Source organism: Staurois parvus, unplaced genomic scaffold (assembly GCF_062004578.1).
Source record: "Staurois parvus isolate SC_StPar_1 unplaced genomic scaffold, SC_StPar_1.0 ptg000445l, whole genome shotgun sequence".
In the NCBI taxonomy this organism is placed as follows: domain Eukaryota; kingdom Metazoa; phylum Chordata; class Amphibia; order Anura; family Ranidae; genus Staurois; species Staurois parvus.
This window is the reverse complement of record NW_028318241.1, coordinates 6724650-6742227: the sequence shown is the minus strand read 5'-3', so window position 1 is coordinate 6742227 and position 17578 is coordinate 6724650. Positions and strand designations below refer to the sequence as shown.

General features: G+C 40.3%; 1 protein-coding gene across 1 annotated transcript in view; it reads right to left on the bottom strand.

The window, feature by feature from the left end:
• Window positions 1-1762: 1762 nt before the first annotated feature.
• Window positions 1763-17578, bottom strand: part of SLC38A9 (solute carrier family 38 member 9) — a 191350-nt gene continuing 175534 nt past the window's right edge. The window contains exons 10-15 of the mRNA XM_089688079.1: window positions 16528-16635; window positions 15834-15940; window positions 13777-13890; window positions 9608-9756; window positions 5538-5627; window positions 1763-2551 (exon numbers count right to left, since the gene is read on the bottom strand). Of these exons, the coding sequence (XP_089544205.1) occupies window positions 2386-2551; window positions 5538-5627; window positions 9608-9756; window positions 13777-13890; window positions 15834-15940; window positions 16528-16635 (734 nt within the window). The 3' untranslated portion in view covers window positions 1763-2385. The remainder of the gene's footprint in view (window positions 2552-5537; window positions 5628-9607; window positions 9757-13776; window positions 13891-15833; window positions 15941-16527; window positions 16636-17578) is intronic.

Sequence of the window (17578 nt, the reverse complement as noted above, 5' to 3'; positions counted from 1 at the left end):
TCCCCTCAAAATAACTCAACACACAGCCATTAATGTCTAAACCGCTGGCAATAAAAGGGAGTACACCCCTAAGTGAAAATGTCCAAATTGGGCCCAAAGTGTCAATATTTTGTGTGGCCACCATTATTTTCCAGCACTGCCTTAACCCTCTTGGACATGGAGTTCACCAGAGCTTCACAGGTTGCCAGTGGAGTCCTCTTCCACTCCACACTTGTCTTTGTACTCCTCACCTGGTTGCCGCCACACACGCTTGACACCAACTGAACCAAATACGTTTATCTTGTTCTCAATCAGACCATATGACATAGTTCCAGTAATCCATGTCCTTAGTCTGCTTGTCTTCAGCAAACTGTTTGAGGCCTTTCTTGTGCATCATCTTTAGAAGAGGCTTCTTTCTGGGATGACAGCTATGCAGACCAATTTGATGCAGTGTGTGGCGTATGGTCTGATCACTGACAGGCTGACCCCCCCCACCCCTTCAACCTCTGCAGCAATCATACGTCTATTTCCCAAAGACAACCTTTAGATATGACGCTGAGCATGTGCACTCAACTTCTTTGGTCGACCATGGCGAGGCCTGTTCTGAGTGGAACCTGTCTTGTTAAACCACCGTATGGTCTTGGCCACCGTGCTGCAGCTCAGTTTCAGGGTCTTGGCAATCTTCTTATAGCCTAGGCCATCTTTATCTGGAATAATAATTCTTTTTTTCAGATCCTCAGAGAGTTCTTTGCCATGGGGTGCCATGTTGAACTTCCAGTGACCAAATTGAGAGCGTGAGAGCGATAACACCAAATGTAACACAGCTGTTCCCTATTCACACCTGAGACCTCGTAACACCAACAAGTCACATGACACCAGGGAGGGAAAATGGCTAATTGGGCCCAATTTGGACCTTGTCACTTAGGGGTGTACTCACTTTTGTTGCCAGCGGTTTAGACATTAATGGCTGTGTGTTGAGTTATTTTGAGGGGACAGCAAATTTACACTGTTACACAAGCTGTACACTGATTACGTCACATTGTAGCAAAGTGTCATTTCTTCGGTGTTGTCACATGAAAAGATACAATAAAATATTTACAAAAATGTGAGGGGTGTACTCACTTCTGTGTGTGTGTATATATATATATATATATATATGGCCATCCTGAGTAACGGCAGATTATTCATGCAGCATTTACTTCCTGGAATCCATCTTCCCTTGCTCAGGCACGCAGGCAGGAAGGTGAACTTAGTTGAGAAAACCTCTCCTAGAGACTCCTACGATGTAGGACATCATTTGTCTAGGCCTGAAAAACAGGAACTAAAGAAATAATATATATATATATATATATGTTTAAACTGAGTAAATATGATCACTTTCCTGTCTATTTAATAATGCTAGCAGCGTAAGGATTTAAAATATTCAGAGCGAAGTTCTGCTTTAATAAAGTAGAAAACATAAGGAAGATGGAAGACTTAATCCATTCACAAAGCAATACCCTGAATACCTTTCATAATACATGGCATTTTGCAAAGGTTCACATTCTCAGAGGAAGGGAAACGTCTGTTAGCTGGAGTTGAATGAGTAGGGATTGCTCATACCAACAGATGTCACTACCTCTCTTTTACGCTGATCGCAGTTAACTTTTATTTGCCTCAGTGGCCTAAAGCCCCATACACACACGATGAGAATAATGGTTGTCCGATTTTGTTTTTGAATGCTAGTCTCATATTGAAAGTGAAAAGGTTACTAAAGTTGCGAAAATTCTTGTCGGACAGAAAATTCGGAAGTGATGTAATTTATTTGCATTGCACTTTCAGATGAAAACTGTACTGCTTAAACAAAAATCTTACGATCTGGTATCATATGCGAAAAAGTTTTGTGCTTGTCCCTTCAAATAATTTCAGATGAAAGCTGTGTACGAACGATCAGATTATTGTACAGTCGCTTCAAAAGTGGTATTTTTCCTGTGATTTTCTGATCGTGTACTATATGTTAGACTCCCTCCCCACTTGATCCGACTGTATTGGATATATTTAGAATACATGATTTACATTAGCCATTTTCTGTGGTGATAAAGTAGAATATATATATATACTTGATATGATAAAGACCAGAATTGATATGGTTTGTGAATACTTCTGCAACATTTTCTATGCCAGTTTCTACTGATGTTTTTGTGACCTTGTTGTTTGTAATAAATAAAGAATTTGAAAAAACAATACTGAGGAATGTACTACAACGTGTGACATCTGTCACCAGGAATGGTTTACAGAACACAGTGTGATCTCTTCTGTAGTGTTTTTTTGTGCTGGAACAGGACATGTTTTATAGCTGCTGTGTTCATCTTCCACAGAAGCGTCTGTATGAATTGCAGCTGTTGATAGAGATGTACAATTTAAACTTCACATGAGAAACTGTGCAACAAGGTTCCCAACACCTATTACGATGATAGAGGTATGTATGACAGCGGAATACCATGTGAGCCGCTGGCTGCGATAAAGAGCGATCATGTGGATCAGACAGGGGTACACAAAGACAAACGCAAGACCACAAGCAGCTCCCGAAAACCTAGGAAGATAAAAATCAGATCATCACAATGCTGCGAAAATTAAATTACAGATTTACATTAGAAAGGAGGAATGCCAATAGCACTAGGATATGTCTCATCAGCAATTGATTGGGAAAATCTTTGTTGATGTTGAACTATTTTCCCCCAGAAGAGTCATCCAGGGACGTCTAGAGAGTCCAAAGGCACCACAGACTAATGATCAATCATAACTTGTTGCACTGGACCAAGATGGACTTGTGTTTGTGGGCAACATTACATAGGTGCTGGACAAATCCCAGGTGCTTTTTTTTGTCAATGGAAACACACATTATCTTTGATTGACTGTCTCCTCAATGGTGCAATATTACTATGGGGAGAGATACCTTTGTAAGATCAACTGTGGCTGAATGGGTGGGTACATTTGTTTTTTTTTTTTTACATTCCCCCTAAATGGGCTATCAGTATATACAGTGGGGCAAAAAAGTATTTAGTCAGCCACCAATTGTGCAAGTTCTCCCACTTAAAAAGATGAGAGAGGCCTGTAATTGGCATCATAGGTAGACCTCAACTATGAGAGACAAAATGAGAAAAAAAATCCAGACAATCACATTGGCTGATTTGGAAAGAATTTATTTGCAAATTATGGTGGAAAATAAGCATTTGGTCAATATCAAAAGTTCATCTCAATACTTTGTTATATATCCTTTGTTGGCAATGACAGAGGTCAAACGTTTCCTGTAAGTCTTCACAAGGTTGGCACACACTGTTGCTGGTATGTTGGCCCATTCCTCCATGCAGATCTCCTCTAGAGCAGTGATGTTTTGGGGCTGTCGCTGGGCAACACAGACTTTCAACTCACTCCAAAGGTTTTCTATGGGGTTGAGATCTGAAGACTGGCTAGGCCACTCCAGGACCTTGAAATGCTTCTTACGAAGCCACTCCTTCATTGTCCGGGCGGTATGTTTGGGATCATTGTCATGTTGGAAGACCCAGCCACGTTTCATCTTCAACGCCCTTGCTGATGGAAGGAGGTTTGCACTCAAAATCTCACGATACATGGCCCCATTCATTCTGTCCTGTACATGGATCAGTCGTCCTGGTCCCTTTGCGAAGAAACAGCCCCATAGCATGATGTTGCCACCCCCATGCTTCACAGTAGGTATGGTGTTCTTTGGATGCAACTCAGCATTCTCTCTCCTCCAAACACGACGAGTTGGGTTTCTACCAAACAGTTCTATTTTGGTTTCATCTGACCATATGACATTCTCCCAATCCTCTTCTGGATCATCCAAATGCTCTCTAGCAAACTTCAGATGGGCCCGGACATGTACTGGCTTAAGCAGGGGGACACGTCTGGCACTGCAGGATCTGAGTCCCTGGTAGCCTTTGTTACGTTGGTCCCGGCTCTCTGCAGGTCATTCACTAGGTCCCCCCGTGTGGTCCTGGGATTTTTGCTCACCGTTCTTGTGATCATTTTGACCCCATGGGGTGAGATCTTGTGTGGAGCCCCAGATCGAGGGAGGTTATCAGTGGTCTTGTATGTCTTCCATTTTCTAATTATTGCTCCCACAGTTGATTTGTTCACACCAAGCTGCTTGCCTATTGCAGATTCAGTCTTCCCAGCCTGGTGCAGGTCTACAATTTTGTTTCTGGTGTCCTTCGACAGCTCTTTGGTCTTCACCATAGTGAAGTTTGGAGTGTGACTGAGGTTGTGGACAGGTGTCTTTTATACTGATAACAAGTTCAAACAGGTGCCATTGATACAGGTAATGAGTGCAGGACAGAGGAGCCTCTGTGAGGTCTGTGAGAGCCAGAAATCTTGCTTGTTTGTAGGTGACCAAATACTTATTTTCCACCATAATTTGCAAATAAATTCTTTCCAAATCAGCCAATGTCATTGTCTGGATTTTTTATGATGCCAATTACAGGCCTCTCTCATCTTTTTAAGTGGGAGAACTTGCACAATTGGTGGCTGACTAAATACTTTTTTGCCCCACTGTACACGTGCAGTCAGCATCATTGCTAAATTACTGCAGAGTTAAACGGACTCATTTGCTAAAATCAAAATGTAAAATAAAGTCTTCCTGCAAAAACACATGCAATACTCATCTCTCCTGCTGCTGACACTGTAGATCTCTGATGTAGTGTAAACAAAGACTTTACAGAATCCCATGTGTCTGAAAGAGTCCGTTTCTTGGTTCCCCACTGTGTGCTATGGTTTGATCTGCTCGCCTCTACTGCACTACAGGACACAATAGTTATATAAGGGCCAGTGGAAGGAACCACTGCATGCAGCAGGGAGCCAGGAATCAGAGTCCTGGATATGTTGGATTCTGTGGGTTCCACAGCCAGTGGTTTATCTTCACTACAGCAGATATCAGTAGAGGTATGTATAACATGTCTTCTTGGAAGGGTAGAATTTAGTTTTAGTTTTTGGATTTAGTGACAAAGTCACTTTAAAACTCCAGTTAAAACTTTTCTATAAGCATTGGGTAGAGTGGGGAGGGTTTAACACCTCTGTTAGGTTTCTAATGATGCCAGTGTCCCTTCCAAGGCAAAAGATGATACTTGTCACCAGCACATCAAAATCACTAGCAATTCTTTATGTAATAAATAAAAGCTCTTGGCAAGCAATTTTGGTGTGCTGATGATGGGCATCTTCTTCTGCATTTGACAGCAATGGAGCAATCTATTGGTGCATGCACTGTATGGAGTGCACCTAAATATACAGTATGTACCCCCATTGTGGAGATGGCCCTCCCACATCCATTTCCAGAAACACAAAAGAGGAATTGAAAAGAAGACTCTCCTAATTGAGGGGAAATTCTGATTTTGATGCCTGTCATCTGAACAGGTGTCCCACTATCTTAGTGACAATGGTTACCAAGTAAAATAATGAGGGTGGACATGAATATCAGGGAATAGTGTTCTTGAATATAAAACTGTTACACTAGTTGTGCTTAACCATGTCAATTATTTTTTTCTTTTTGCAATATATACTCATACCTAATAATTCCTCCTATGTTGGGATAGAATTTCGCCATGACAACTCCCACGGCAACAACAGCTATGTTGAGTCCCAAAACATGTAGAATACTGAAAAAGAATGAACAAGTAAAAAAAAATTTTTTAAAGATCTCTCACTGTGGAAAATGTATACAGATAATTTTGTCAAGAGAATGTAGAAAAGTCTGAGACCCAACACACTGCTTATCCATGGAGCAATTACAGACCATTTAAAGAGGCTTCTACCTTTCCTTTATATCTTAGGAACATATGGATATTTTGGAATGTGGGTGTCTGAACATTTTGTAGAGATTTAGGTCCTGTTAACACGTTTATTTTCCTGCAATAAAACTGCATCTGAACTAGAAATGCCACCGATTTGCATGCTGGTCCACATCTATGCATGCAACACACTTTGCATGTTTTTTTTTTTTTCTTAATTCAGGGCATGCTGCAAACTTGTTTGTATTAAAGCGACCCTGTTGCTGTAGAAAATTTTCAAGTGCCCATTAAGATGTACACGTCATGCTTTACCACACAATATTGTACCATGTTGTTATACGTCCATTGTAGCACAGTGTGTTGCAGTGCCATTCATTTTACGCATTGTGTTTTTAAAATAGGTGCATGTCTGGCTTTTTTTTTTTTTTGCCAATTCTGTATTTAACGCAAGGCAATGGTACAGAGAATCCAAGTCACAATATCGCCAACATATACAATCCGGAGTATCACAGAGAATAAGTAGAATGGAGACAAATATTGTCACAGAGCAGTGGTACAAAATAGGTACCCTGAACAGCCATATAAACTACAGAAACATACAAAAAGTAAAAAGGGGGAAAGCCCTGCTAAACATCATGGCAGCCAGAAGTCTCGGCAGCCAGAAGTCTCTGCACCCTGATGTCTGACTCTTTAAAATGGTTGTAAAGGTTCAAGGTTATTTCCCTTCATAAATTCTATGCATGAAGGTAAAAACTTTTCTGTGTGCAGCAGCCCCCCCATCCTCCTTAATACTTACCTGAGTGCCATCATGATCCAGCGATGTGTACAAGAGCCTCGGCAGTCCCAGGACGCCCTCTCCTCATTGGCTGAGGTAGCAGCAGGAGCTACTAGCTCCCTCTGATGTCAAATCACAGCCAGTGAGCCAAAGAAATGAGGGGGCAGGGCCGAGCCGCAGATCTATGTATGAATAGACAGGCAGAGCAGCAGCTTTGGAGAGGACCTGCTTGGGTGCCCCCATAGCAAGCTGCTTGCTTTGGGGGAACTCTGAAGGGAGGGGCCAGGAGAGCCAGCGGGGGACCTAAGAAGAAAAGGATTGGGGCTACTCTGTGCAAAACCATTGCACAGAGCAGGTAAGTATAATGTTTGTTCTTTCTAAACCTCCAATACCACTTTAATGGGCTCCATTAATGCAGCACAACATATTGCACAGTAATGCCTTGCATCAACTCGTGTCCACTAATGCAAGCCTAATCTGAAGTGCCCTTAAACCCAGCCTCAACAGTAAGAGACGTATACTTCACTTGCCTGTGGCCCGCATAAACTCACTTTTCTCTGTTCCAAAAAAAAAAAAAAATGTTTTTCTGCTGATGTTCAAAAGGAAACCAACATTTTGGGGAGTGTTGATTCCCTGGGTTCCCCTCACTGGTTTCTCCCTTTGACCTGCACTTCACTATTGCCTCCTGTAATGAGTGGAGGTCAGAAAGAACTAGTGAGCACTGAGGGGAACCCAAGAGATAGATACTTTCAAAAGAGTCAGTTTTAGTGTAGAATTTAGAAGATCAGAGTGGCATTCAATGATACAGGCAGCTGGAAAGGCGATTATGCAAAGACTTCCTTCACTAATATTTACTATAGTGATAGGGTAGCTTTAAGTATTCATTGAAATGACTAATAAAACTCACCGGCGTGCAAGGAAATATCTATCCTGAGTGCTATGCTTAAATAAACTAAAAAAAGGAAAATCTACCATGCACAATAAATGTGAATACAAATGGCATAGATGTGTGCATAAACATGGGTATAAAAGCCACATTAACATATACAGTTGTGTTCAAAATAATAGCAGTCAGACATCACTAACCTGATCAATCACGGTTTTTGGTAGAAATGATATTTCTACATGGCAAATAATTTACTAGCAGGTGTAGTAGAGTAATACAAATCCAACAGACCCAACAGTCATGATATGCATGCTGCTGATTCTGTGTAATTGAATCACTAATTGAAAGGGGCATGTTCAAAATAATAGCAGTGTGGAGTTCTGTTAGTGAGGTCATTCATTCTTTGAAAAACAGGTGGCAATTATTGCCCTTATTGAAGGAAGGAAGGCAGCAAATGTTGTACATGCTGGTTACAGCGCATTTCTCTCTGAAATTCTGAGGAAAATGGGTCGTTCCAGACATTGTTCAGAAGAACAGCGTACCTTGATTAAAATGTTGATTGGAGAGGGGAAAACATATAAAGAAGTGCAGAAAATGATAGGCTGCTCAGCTAAAATGATCGCAAATGCTTTAAAATGGCAGCCAAAACCTGAAAGACGTGGAAGAAAGCGAAAAACTACCATTCGAATGGATAGAAGAATAGCCAAAATGTCAAGGACTCAGCCAACAATCAGCTCCAGGAAGATCAAAGAAGGTGTAAAGTTACCTGTGAGTACTGTTACAATTAGAAGACGCCTATGTGAAGCCAAGCTATCTGCAAGAAGACCCCGCAAAGTCCCACTGTTGAAAAAAAGACGTGCTGAAGAGGTTACAATTTGCCAAAGAGCACATTGACTGGCCTAAAGAGAAATGGCGCAATATTTTGTGGACTGATGAAAGTAAGATTGTTCTTTTTGGGTCCAGTGGCCGGAGACAGTTTGTCAGACGACCCCCAAACACTGAACTCAAGCCACAGTACACTGTGAAGACAGTGAAGCACGGTTGCGCAAGCATCATGATATGGGGATGTTTCTCATAGTACGGTGTTGGGCCCGTTTATCGCATACCAGGGATCATGGATCAGTTTGAATACATCAGAATACTTGAAGAGGTCATGCTGCCTTATGCTGAAGAGGAAATGCCCTTGAAATGGGCCTTCCAACAAGACAACGACCCCAAACACACCAGTAAACGGGCAACATCTTGGTTCCAGACCAACAAGATTGACGTTATGGAGTGGCCAGCCCAATCCCCGGATCTCAATCCAATAGAAAACTTGTGGGGTGACATCAAAAATGCAGTTTCTGAGGCAAAACCAAGAAATAGCGGAGAACTGTGGAATGTAGTCCAATCATCCTGGGCTGGCATACCTGTTCACAGGTGGCAGAAGTTGGTTGACTCCATGCAACACAGATGTACAGCAGTTCTCAGAAACAGTGCTTATACAAGTAAATATTCATTAAGTGATTCAAAGGAAAGCAAAATCTTCAAACATTTTTCAGTTTATATAGTGAATGTTTGAGTTTGTAAAGAAGAATACAAACACTGCTATTTTTTTGAACAGTCTAATATTCCCTTTTCTTCAATTTCTTTTTAGAGGAACAACACAAATTTGATCTATTTTTCTTCATGTTTTGATTTGGAATAGAATGTGTAGTGTTCCCAATGCATTTGTGTGCATGGAAATAAAAGCTATTAGAAGGATTTTGAGCTTTGTTCACTTTTTTCAACACACTGCTATTATTTTGACCACAACTGTAACTGTTTGCATTGATGAAATGATTTAGCTGCACTCTTAGTTGTTTGCCTTGAGTTCCTATTACATATTTGAAGCGTTCAGCCATTGGATGGTGACATCCCGACTCATGAGTAAGGCCATTTGTGTGTATGGAAATAAAAGCTATTAGAAGGATTTTGAGCTTTATTCACTTTTTTCAACACACTACTATTATTTTGAACACAACTATACATTACAAACACTTCAACGCATCCACACAGGCTGGATATATATTTGGCTTCCTATTGTATCTCACAGTATAATGCCAGGAGTGGAAAAAATAAAACTGCAGGAACAGTGAAAAGTAATTATAAGATCTACTGCACAGACAAAAGCATACAGCTGGAGTCACAGGTAAACATCTCACCCACCTTGGATAGGTATCTCCAAATATATGTCCCAAGAGTTGTACTCTGACCAGATACCCCAGAAGGGGGTACACTGTCATCATTTGAAACAGCAAGAATATTCTAGCAATGAATGACAGGATGTCATTGCTGGGAAAATTATCTAGAAAGTTCTAGATGGAAAAGAAAAAGTTACATTCAAGATAAGGAAATTATGGGCTTAAATGACACAAATCAATATAACTGAGACAGTAATAATAGATCTAATTTAAAACCCAAACGCAGCAAACTTTTTTTTTTTAGTTTTGATTAGAGCAGGGAAAGGATAAGGTCCTTGTTGCTCTCATAGAATGGCATGCAAGTAGCTCAAGCCTACATTTACCATTATCCATATCAATAGCCTCTCTTACTAAATGTGTCCATATTTTAAAGGCACTGAAAATGCACTGCATCTTTGACAGCATTGTGCAAGAATGATGACCTACCCAAGTGATCAGAAATCAATGTGCTGCTTCAGGTGCTAACAACAGAATAATTTTGATTCCTGCTAAGCCGCACACTCTCATGGATGCCATATGGCCTTCACACTTGTCAATAAACATACAGATGTATTATTAAGTAAGATGGTGATTGGATTGGTGGATCATTGGTGGCACCACATGAAAGCTTCATCAGAAGATGTATGCAAAAAGTGTTGTATAAAGCCAACTTTTTATATACAATATCTCACAGAAGTACACCCATCACATTTTTGTAAATATTTTATTATATCTTTTCATGTGACAACACTGAAGAAATGACACTTTGCTACAATGTGACGTAGTGAGTGTACAGCTTGTATAACAGTGTAAATTTGCTGTCCCCTCAAAATAACTCAACACAGCCATTAATGTCTAAACTGCTGGCAACAAAAGTGAGTACACCCCTAAGTGAAAATGTCCAAATTGGGCCCAGAGTGTCAATATTTTGTGTGGCCACCATTATTTCCCAGCACTGCCTTAACCCTCTTGGGCAGGGGTGTCAAGCTGGCGGCCCTCCAGCTGTTGCAAAACTACAAGTCCCATCATGTCTCTGCCTTTGGGAGTCATGCTTGTAACTGTCAATCTTACAATGTCTCATGGGACTTGTAGTTTGGCAACAGCTGGAGGGCCGCCAGTTTGACACCTGTGCTCTTAGACATGGAGTTCACCAGAGCTTCACAGGTTGCCACTGGAGTCCTCTTCCACTCCTCCATGACAACATCATGGAGCTGGTGGATGTTAGAGACCTTGCGCTCCTCCACCTTCCGTTTGAGGATGCCCCACAGATGCTCAATAGGGTTTAGGTCTGAAGACATGCTTGGCCAGTCCATCACCTTTACCCTCAGCTTCTTTAGCCAGGCAGTGGTTGTCTTGAAGGTGTGTTTGGAGTCGTTATGTTAGAATACTGCCCTGCGACCCAGTCTCCAAAGGAAGGGGATCATGCTCTGCTTCAGTATGTCACAGTACATGTTGGCATTCATAGTCCCCTCAATGAACTATAGCTCCCCAGTGCCGGCAGCACTCATGCAGCCCCAGACCATGACACTACCACCACCATGCTTGACTGTAGGCAAGACACACTTGCCTTTGTACTCCTCACCTGGTTGCCACCTCACACGCTTGACACCATCTGAATCAAATAAGTTTATCTTGGTCTCATCAGACCACAGGACATGGTTCCAGCAATCCATGTCCTTAGTCTGCTTGTCTTCAGCAAACCGCGGCCTTCCTTGTGGGACGACAGCCACGCAGACCAATTTGATGCAGTGTGCGGCATATGGTCTGAGCACTGACAGGCTGACCCCCCACCCCTTCAACCTCTGCATCAATGCTGGCAGCACTCATACGTCTATTTCCCAAAGACAACCTCTGGATATGACGATGAGCACAAGCACTCAACTTCTATGGTTGACCATGGCGAGGCCTGTTCTGAGTGGAACCTGTCCTGTTAAACCGCTGTATGGTCTTGGCCACCGTGCTGCAGCTCAGTTTCAGAGTTTTGGCAATCTTCTTATAGCCTACTCCATCTTTATGTAGAGCAACAATTGTTTTTCAGATCCTCAGAGAGTTCTTTGCCATGAGGTGCAATGTTGAACTTCCAGTGACCAGTACGAGAGAGTGAGAGCAATAACATCAAATGTAACACACCTGCTCCCCATTCACACCTGAGACCTTGTAACACTAACGAGTCACATGACACCAGGGAGGGAAAATGGCTAATTGGGCCCAATTGTGACATTTTCACTTAGGGGTGTACTCACTTTTGTTGCCAGCGGTTTAGACATTAAATGGCTGTGTGTTGAGTCATTTTGAGGGGACAGCAAATTTAGACTGTTATACAAGCTGTACACTCACTACTTTACATTATAGCAAAGTGTCATTCCATTAGTGTTGTCACATGAAAAGATAGAAAAAATATTTACAATGTGAGGGCTGTATATATATATATATATATATATATATATATATATATATATATATATATATATATATATATATAGTCTACACACCCCTGTAAAAATGTCAGGTTTCTGTGATGTAAAAAATGAGACAAAGATAAATAATTTCAGAACATTTTCCACCTTTAATGTGACCTATAAACTGTACAACTCAGTTGAACAACAAACTGAAATCTTTTAGGTGGAAGTAAAAATAAAAAACTAAAATAATATGGTTGCATGAGTGTGCACCCCCTAAACTAATACTTTGTTGAAGCACCTTTTGATTTTATTCCAGTACTCAGTCTTTTTGGCTATGAGTCTATCAGCATGGCAGATATTTGCCCATTCTTCCTTGCAAAAACACTCCAAATCTTGTCAGATTGCGATGGCATCTCCTGTGCACAGCCCTCTTCAGATCACCTCACAGCATTTCAATCGGATTCAGGTCTGGGCCATTCCAAAACTTTAATTTTCTACCGGTGAAGCCGTTCCTTTGTTGATTTGGATGTATGCTTTGGGTTGTTGTCATGCTGAAAGATGACGTTCCTCTTCATGTTCAGTTTTCTAGCAGAAGCCTGAAGGTTATGTGCCAGTATTGACTTGTATTTGGAACGGTTCATAATTTCCTCTACCTTGACTAAGGCCCCAGTTTCAGCTGAAGAAAAACAGCCCCAAAGCATGATGCTGCCACCACCATGCTTCACTGTGGGTATGGTGTTCTTTTGGTGATGTGCAGTGTTTTTGCACCAAACCTATCTTTTGGAATTATGGCCAAAAAGTTCAACCTTGGTTTCACATTTTCCCTCATGCTTTTGGGAGACTTCAGATGTGTTTTTGCAAAATTTAGCTGGGCTTGGATGTTTTTCTTTGTAAGAAAAGGCTTCCGTCTTGCCACTATCCCATAGTCCAGACATATGAAGAATACGGGAGATTGTTGTCACATGGTCACATGTACCACACAGCCAATACTTGCCAGATATTCCTGCAGCTCCTTTAATGGTGCTGTAGGCCTCTTGGCAGCCTCCCAGACTAGTTTCTTCTTGTCTTTTCATCAATTTTGAAGGAACGTCACTGTTGTGCCATATTGTCTTCACTGTGTTCCATGGGATCTAATGCCTTGGAAATTCATTTGTGCCCTTCTCCTGATACCTTTTAACAATGAGATCCCTCTGATGCTTTGGAAGCTGTCTGCGGACCATGGCTTTTGCTTTAGGATGCGACTAAGAAAATGTCAGGAAAGACCTACTAGAACAGCTGAACTTTATTTGGGGTTAATCAGAGGCACTTTAAATGATGGCAGGTGTGTACTGACTCCTTTTTAACATGATTTTGAATGTGATTGCCTAACTCTGAACACAGCTACATCCCCAGTTATAAAAGGATGAGGGTTTAAACACTTATGCAACCACATTATTTTAGTTTTTTATGTTACTCCCCCCCACCTAAAAGATTTCAATTTGTTTTTCAATTGAGTTGTACAGTTTATAAGTCACATTAAAGGTGAAAAAAGTTCTGAAATAATTTATCTTCACCTCATTTTTACATCACAAAAACCTGACATTTTAACAGGGGTTTGTAGATATTTTATACACACACACACACTTTATATGTTACCGAATAAATAAGATAAACACAATGAAAAGCATTGTTCAGTGTTGCCAGTTTTAGGTAGCACCGAGAAAGTCCCTCAAACAAAGTTCTGTTTAAAATCTGAATAGACAGATATACCTACTTGTTGAATGCATTCTTTTGCCAGCGGAGGGGAAGGAAATAAACCAAATATCATGACACCTACATACAAATACGTTAATCCAACCAGGAAATAGGCAACTGAGAGGTCCCTGACCTGTAAGAAGAAAACAACAAATGTCATTTAATTATTCCCCATTTCCTACAATAAGAGCTTCAGCGTCTCCTCCTCTTCACTGAAGAATTCCCGAAACACCCCCCTCCAACCAATACACAAAAGTTATGAGTGGACTACTAATCTTGAAAGGCAAAGGCAACCACCCAAATAGACCACATTACGATTTGACATATAGCACTTGCTGCTCATAGTCCGACTCCAGTAAACATTTTCTTTCTTAGTAAGGAAGACTTTAAATATCTGTCAGGTGTTTATTTCAGTCTGTGACCCCATTGGGGAAATTATCCCTCATGTCGTGTCCCTGTGATTCCTATGCAAGGGCTGAGGAATGCAATACTCATTGGAAAAGGAAAGCATGGACATCAATAACAGCATTATGACAAATACGAAGCCTTCTTTACTCTACCAAATTTGTGTATGCCTTGCTATTGGAAAGATTTCTCATCTCCCTAAGAGTAGCATTAAAAAAAAAAAAAAAAAAAACCTGTCTGAAATTGGGCTTTTAAAGGAGAATGCCGTTCAAAGATTTACTGTGTACGAGGTCTGACTTCACTAATCATAACTAGACTTCTGTGAGGATTTAAATCAGTCATAAAATTTTAAAAGTGTCAACTTACTTATAATAGATTTCTTCTTCCCTTTACATCTCAGACTTTTGATTTTCAGGGTTTATATGGCACCTGAAGTCTGACACATACATTTTAACCACTTGCCCTCCAGAGAATTTATCCCCCTTCCTGACAAGGCCATTTTTCTGCGTTACAGCGCTGCGTCACTTTAACTGACAATTGCGTGGTCATGCAACGCGGCACCCAAATTAAATTTAGGTCCTTTTTTTCCCACGAATTGAGCTTTCTTTCGGTGGTATTTGATCACCTGTGCATTTTTTTATTTTTTGAGCAAAAAAAAAAAAAAACAAGACCGACAATTTTGAGAAAAAAAATATTTTTTAATTTTTGCTATTAAACATGTCCAGTAAAGAAATTTAAAAAAATCAAATTTAGTCATAAATTTATGGCAAAATGTATTCTGCGACAGGTCTTTGCTAAAAAAAATCCCAATATGTGTAAATTAATTGGTTTACGTGAAATTATAGTGTTTACAAATGGCGGTATATATACTGGGATTTTTTATTTAAATTTTTTATTTTTAATAGTAATAGCAGCGATCAGCGACTTATAGTGGGACTGCGGCAGACATTCTGATATTGGGGGGAACTGACTTGGTGTCACTGACATCCCCAATTACACCAATACAGTGATCACTGCTGAAAAAAAAAAAAAGCACTGACACTGCTAATGGCACTGGGCAGGGAGGCGTTAACATGAGGGGCGATCAAAGGGTTAACTGTGTGTAAGGAGTGTTTTAATAGGGGACGGTGTCAGTGTGCTTCAGTGTAATCACACTGCTGTGCACAGCCATCCAAAGTGTGCCTGAGCTAACAGGGAGAACTGTTAGTAAACAGAAAAGTTCTCCTCCCCATCAGAGATCTTCGAAATCAATGGGCGCCGGCAAGTAATTACCGTCCAAGACCTGGTGATTGACAGCCGTGGCTGGCACACGCCACCCTACCCGTCAATACAAAATCAAATATGTATATATATATATATATATATATATATATATATATAAAATTTTGCGCACCCGTGCCGCCCTGTAGCAGTATTTCTACTATAGGGCGGTCGGGAAGTGGTTAAAGATGGGAGACAGTTGAGAAGAACTTGGGTAACGTCTAACCGCCTGACAGAAGCTGATAAGTTATTCAAGCCAGATAGGTTGCAAATATAAATCTTGCATAAGATTGAACTTATAGTAGTTTAAGTCAGTGTATGGAATCACGCACAAGTCTAGTCTAGATTAATGCTCTGGTAATTGGTTTCTGATTATTAAAATCTTGTTTTTCAGTAAGTGAGAGAACTTACATTATTTTCAGGGTTTCTGTTGTTCTTTAGCAGCGTAATGATACAGTTGTGAATGAAGAAAGCAAGTGTGAGGATTCCAGTTAATTGAGGAAACGATAACCTAAATTCTAAAGAACAAAGAAAAAATACAAGTTAAAGCATATGCAAAAATGCTATTTCAACGGGTAATAAGACATGATTCCTGAGTAATTGTAGCTAAAAAAAAAAATAAAATTTTTTTGTTGAAACAAAATAATGAATCCAACACCCATACACGTGGGAGATTGTCAAATGTTAGGCGCTATAAGTGGCCACAGCATGTCAGAAGTAAGGGTTAGGAACAAGCACACAATGGTTAACACTGGAGCCAATGATTTTGCAGCATGGTGAGGATAAAAATAAATCTGGATCTCTTTAGAGATCAGCTAATTTGAACATATTTAATGCAGAAAGTGAAACTGCACTTGTGCATCCAAATATCAACAGTATACAAATGCATCAAGAAAGCTTCCTATGGGCTTCCTCCTACTACTATATATAATAGTGCAGACAACAGGTTGCTGAAAACCTTAAAGATTTATTAATGCTTACATATACCTTACAAATGTGTCTATATACAGTATATTCATTCCAGACAGCAGGCTGCAGCACATATACATACAAATTATGACCAGCTAAGTATTCAACCATATTACATGCATTTTTGTATTCTTACCAGGAACAAAATATTTTTGTAGTTCATCCCATTCAAAATGAAAATGGAATCCAATACGAGCAGCTTTATAAGTTATTAGTGATACCAGGTACAGTACAGACACAGTGCCTATAATAGAAATAACTCAGGTTATATAATTTCACAAGAACACACACTAATAACATACTGCTTTTCCTTCTAGCATATTGTTCTAACGGTCAGTCAGTACGGCTGTGAAGCACTTGTGTTCTGGATTCATGTACTGGCAGTGTGTCCAGTATCTCCATATGTATACGAAGGCTCCATGTACACTGCAGCTGATAAAACTCACGTTTAGGAGCTTTTCTGTGTTTTTTTCAGCAGCCCCTGAACTCTCCCTAATGTTTTCCTATGTGTCCATGTACACATCGTCGCTTACAGGCAGTTGAGTTCACAGTCTTTTTTTAAATCACCAAACTTGCGCTCAGGAGATTTTATCAGCGTTTCAAACGCCAAAAGCTTGTAAAAGCGACTAACCGCGTTTATCTTTAGAAAATTGTTTTAACTCTTTCATTTCCAGACGCTGTCCAGAGCCTTTTTTCATCATGAAAAATGCATGCAAAGCGTTTTCCCAGTACTCAAATGGACCTGGTACACCATACTTTGAGGTTTCGCATGAAAGAAAATATGTTAGACAATGCTGCAATAATTTCTGCACAGAAATGAGCTGGAACACATCCAAACACCGCAAAAAAAAAAAAAAAAAAAGACAGCTAATCTTAACAAATGCTACTCTCTCTGCTTCTGCTCTATTTCTCTCAAAATGTCTGAAAGTTAATTTTTAGTGTTTTTCAGTGCATTCTGGGCATTTTGGAAAGTCTCCTGAGGTTATCTTTAAAAAACGTTTCTAAAACGCAAACGCTCATAAACGCGGTATGCAAACGCGGCTAAACAGCCATTTTTTACCTACGTTTTCCAGCAGTCAGTTTTCATCGTTCAGAAGTGTTTTCCAAACTTCTCACGTACATGGAGCCTTAGGATGCACCATGTCCACTATGTAAAAATACAGTGGAGGATTGATTGGTTCAGTCTA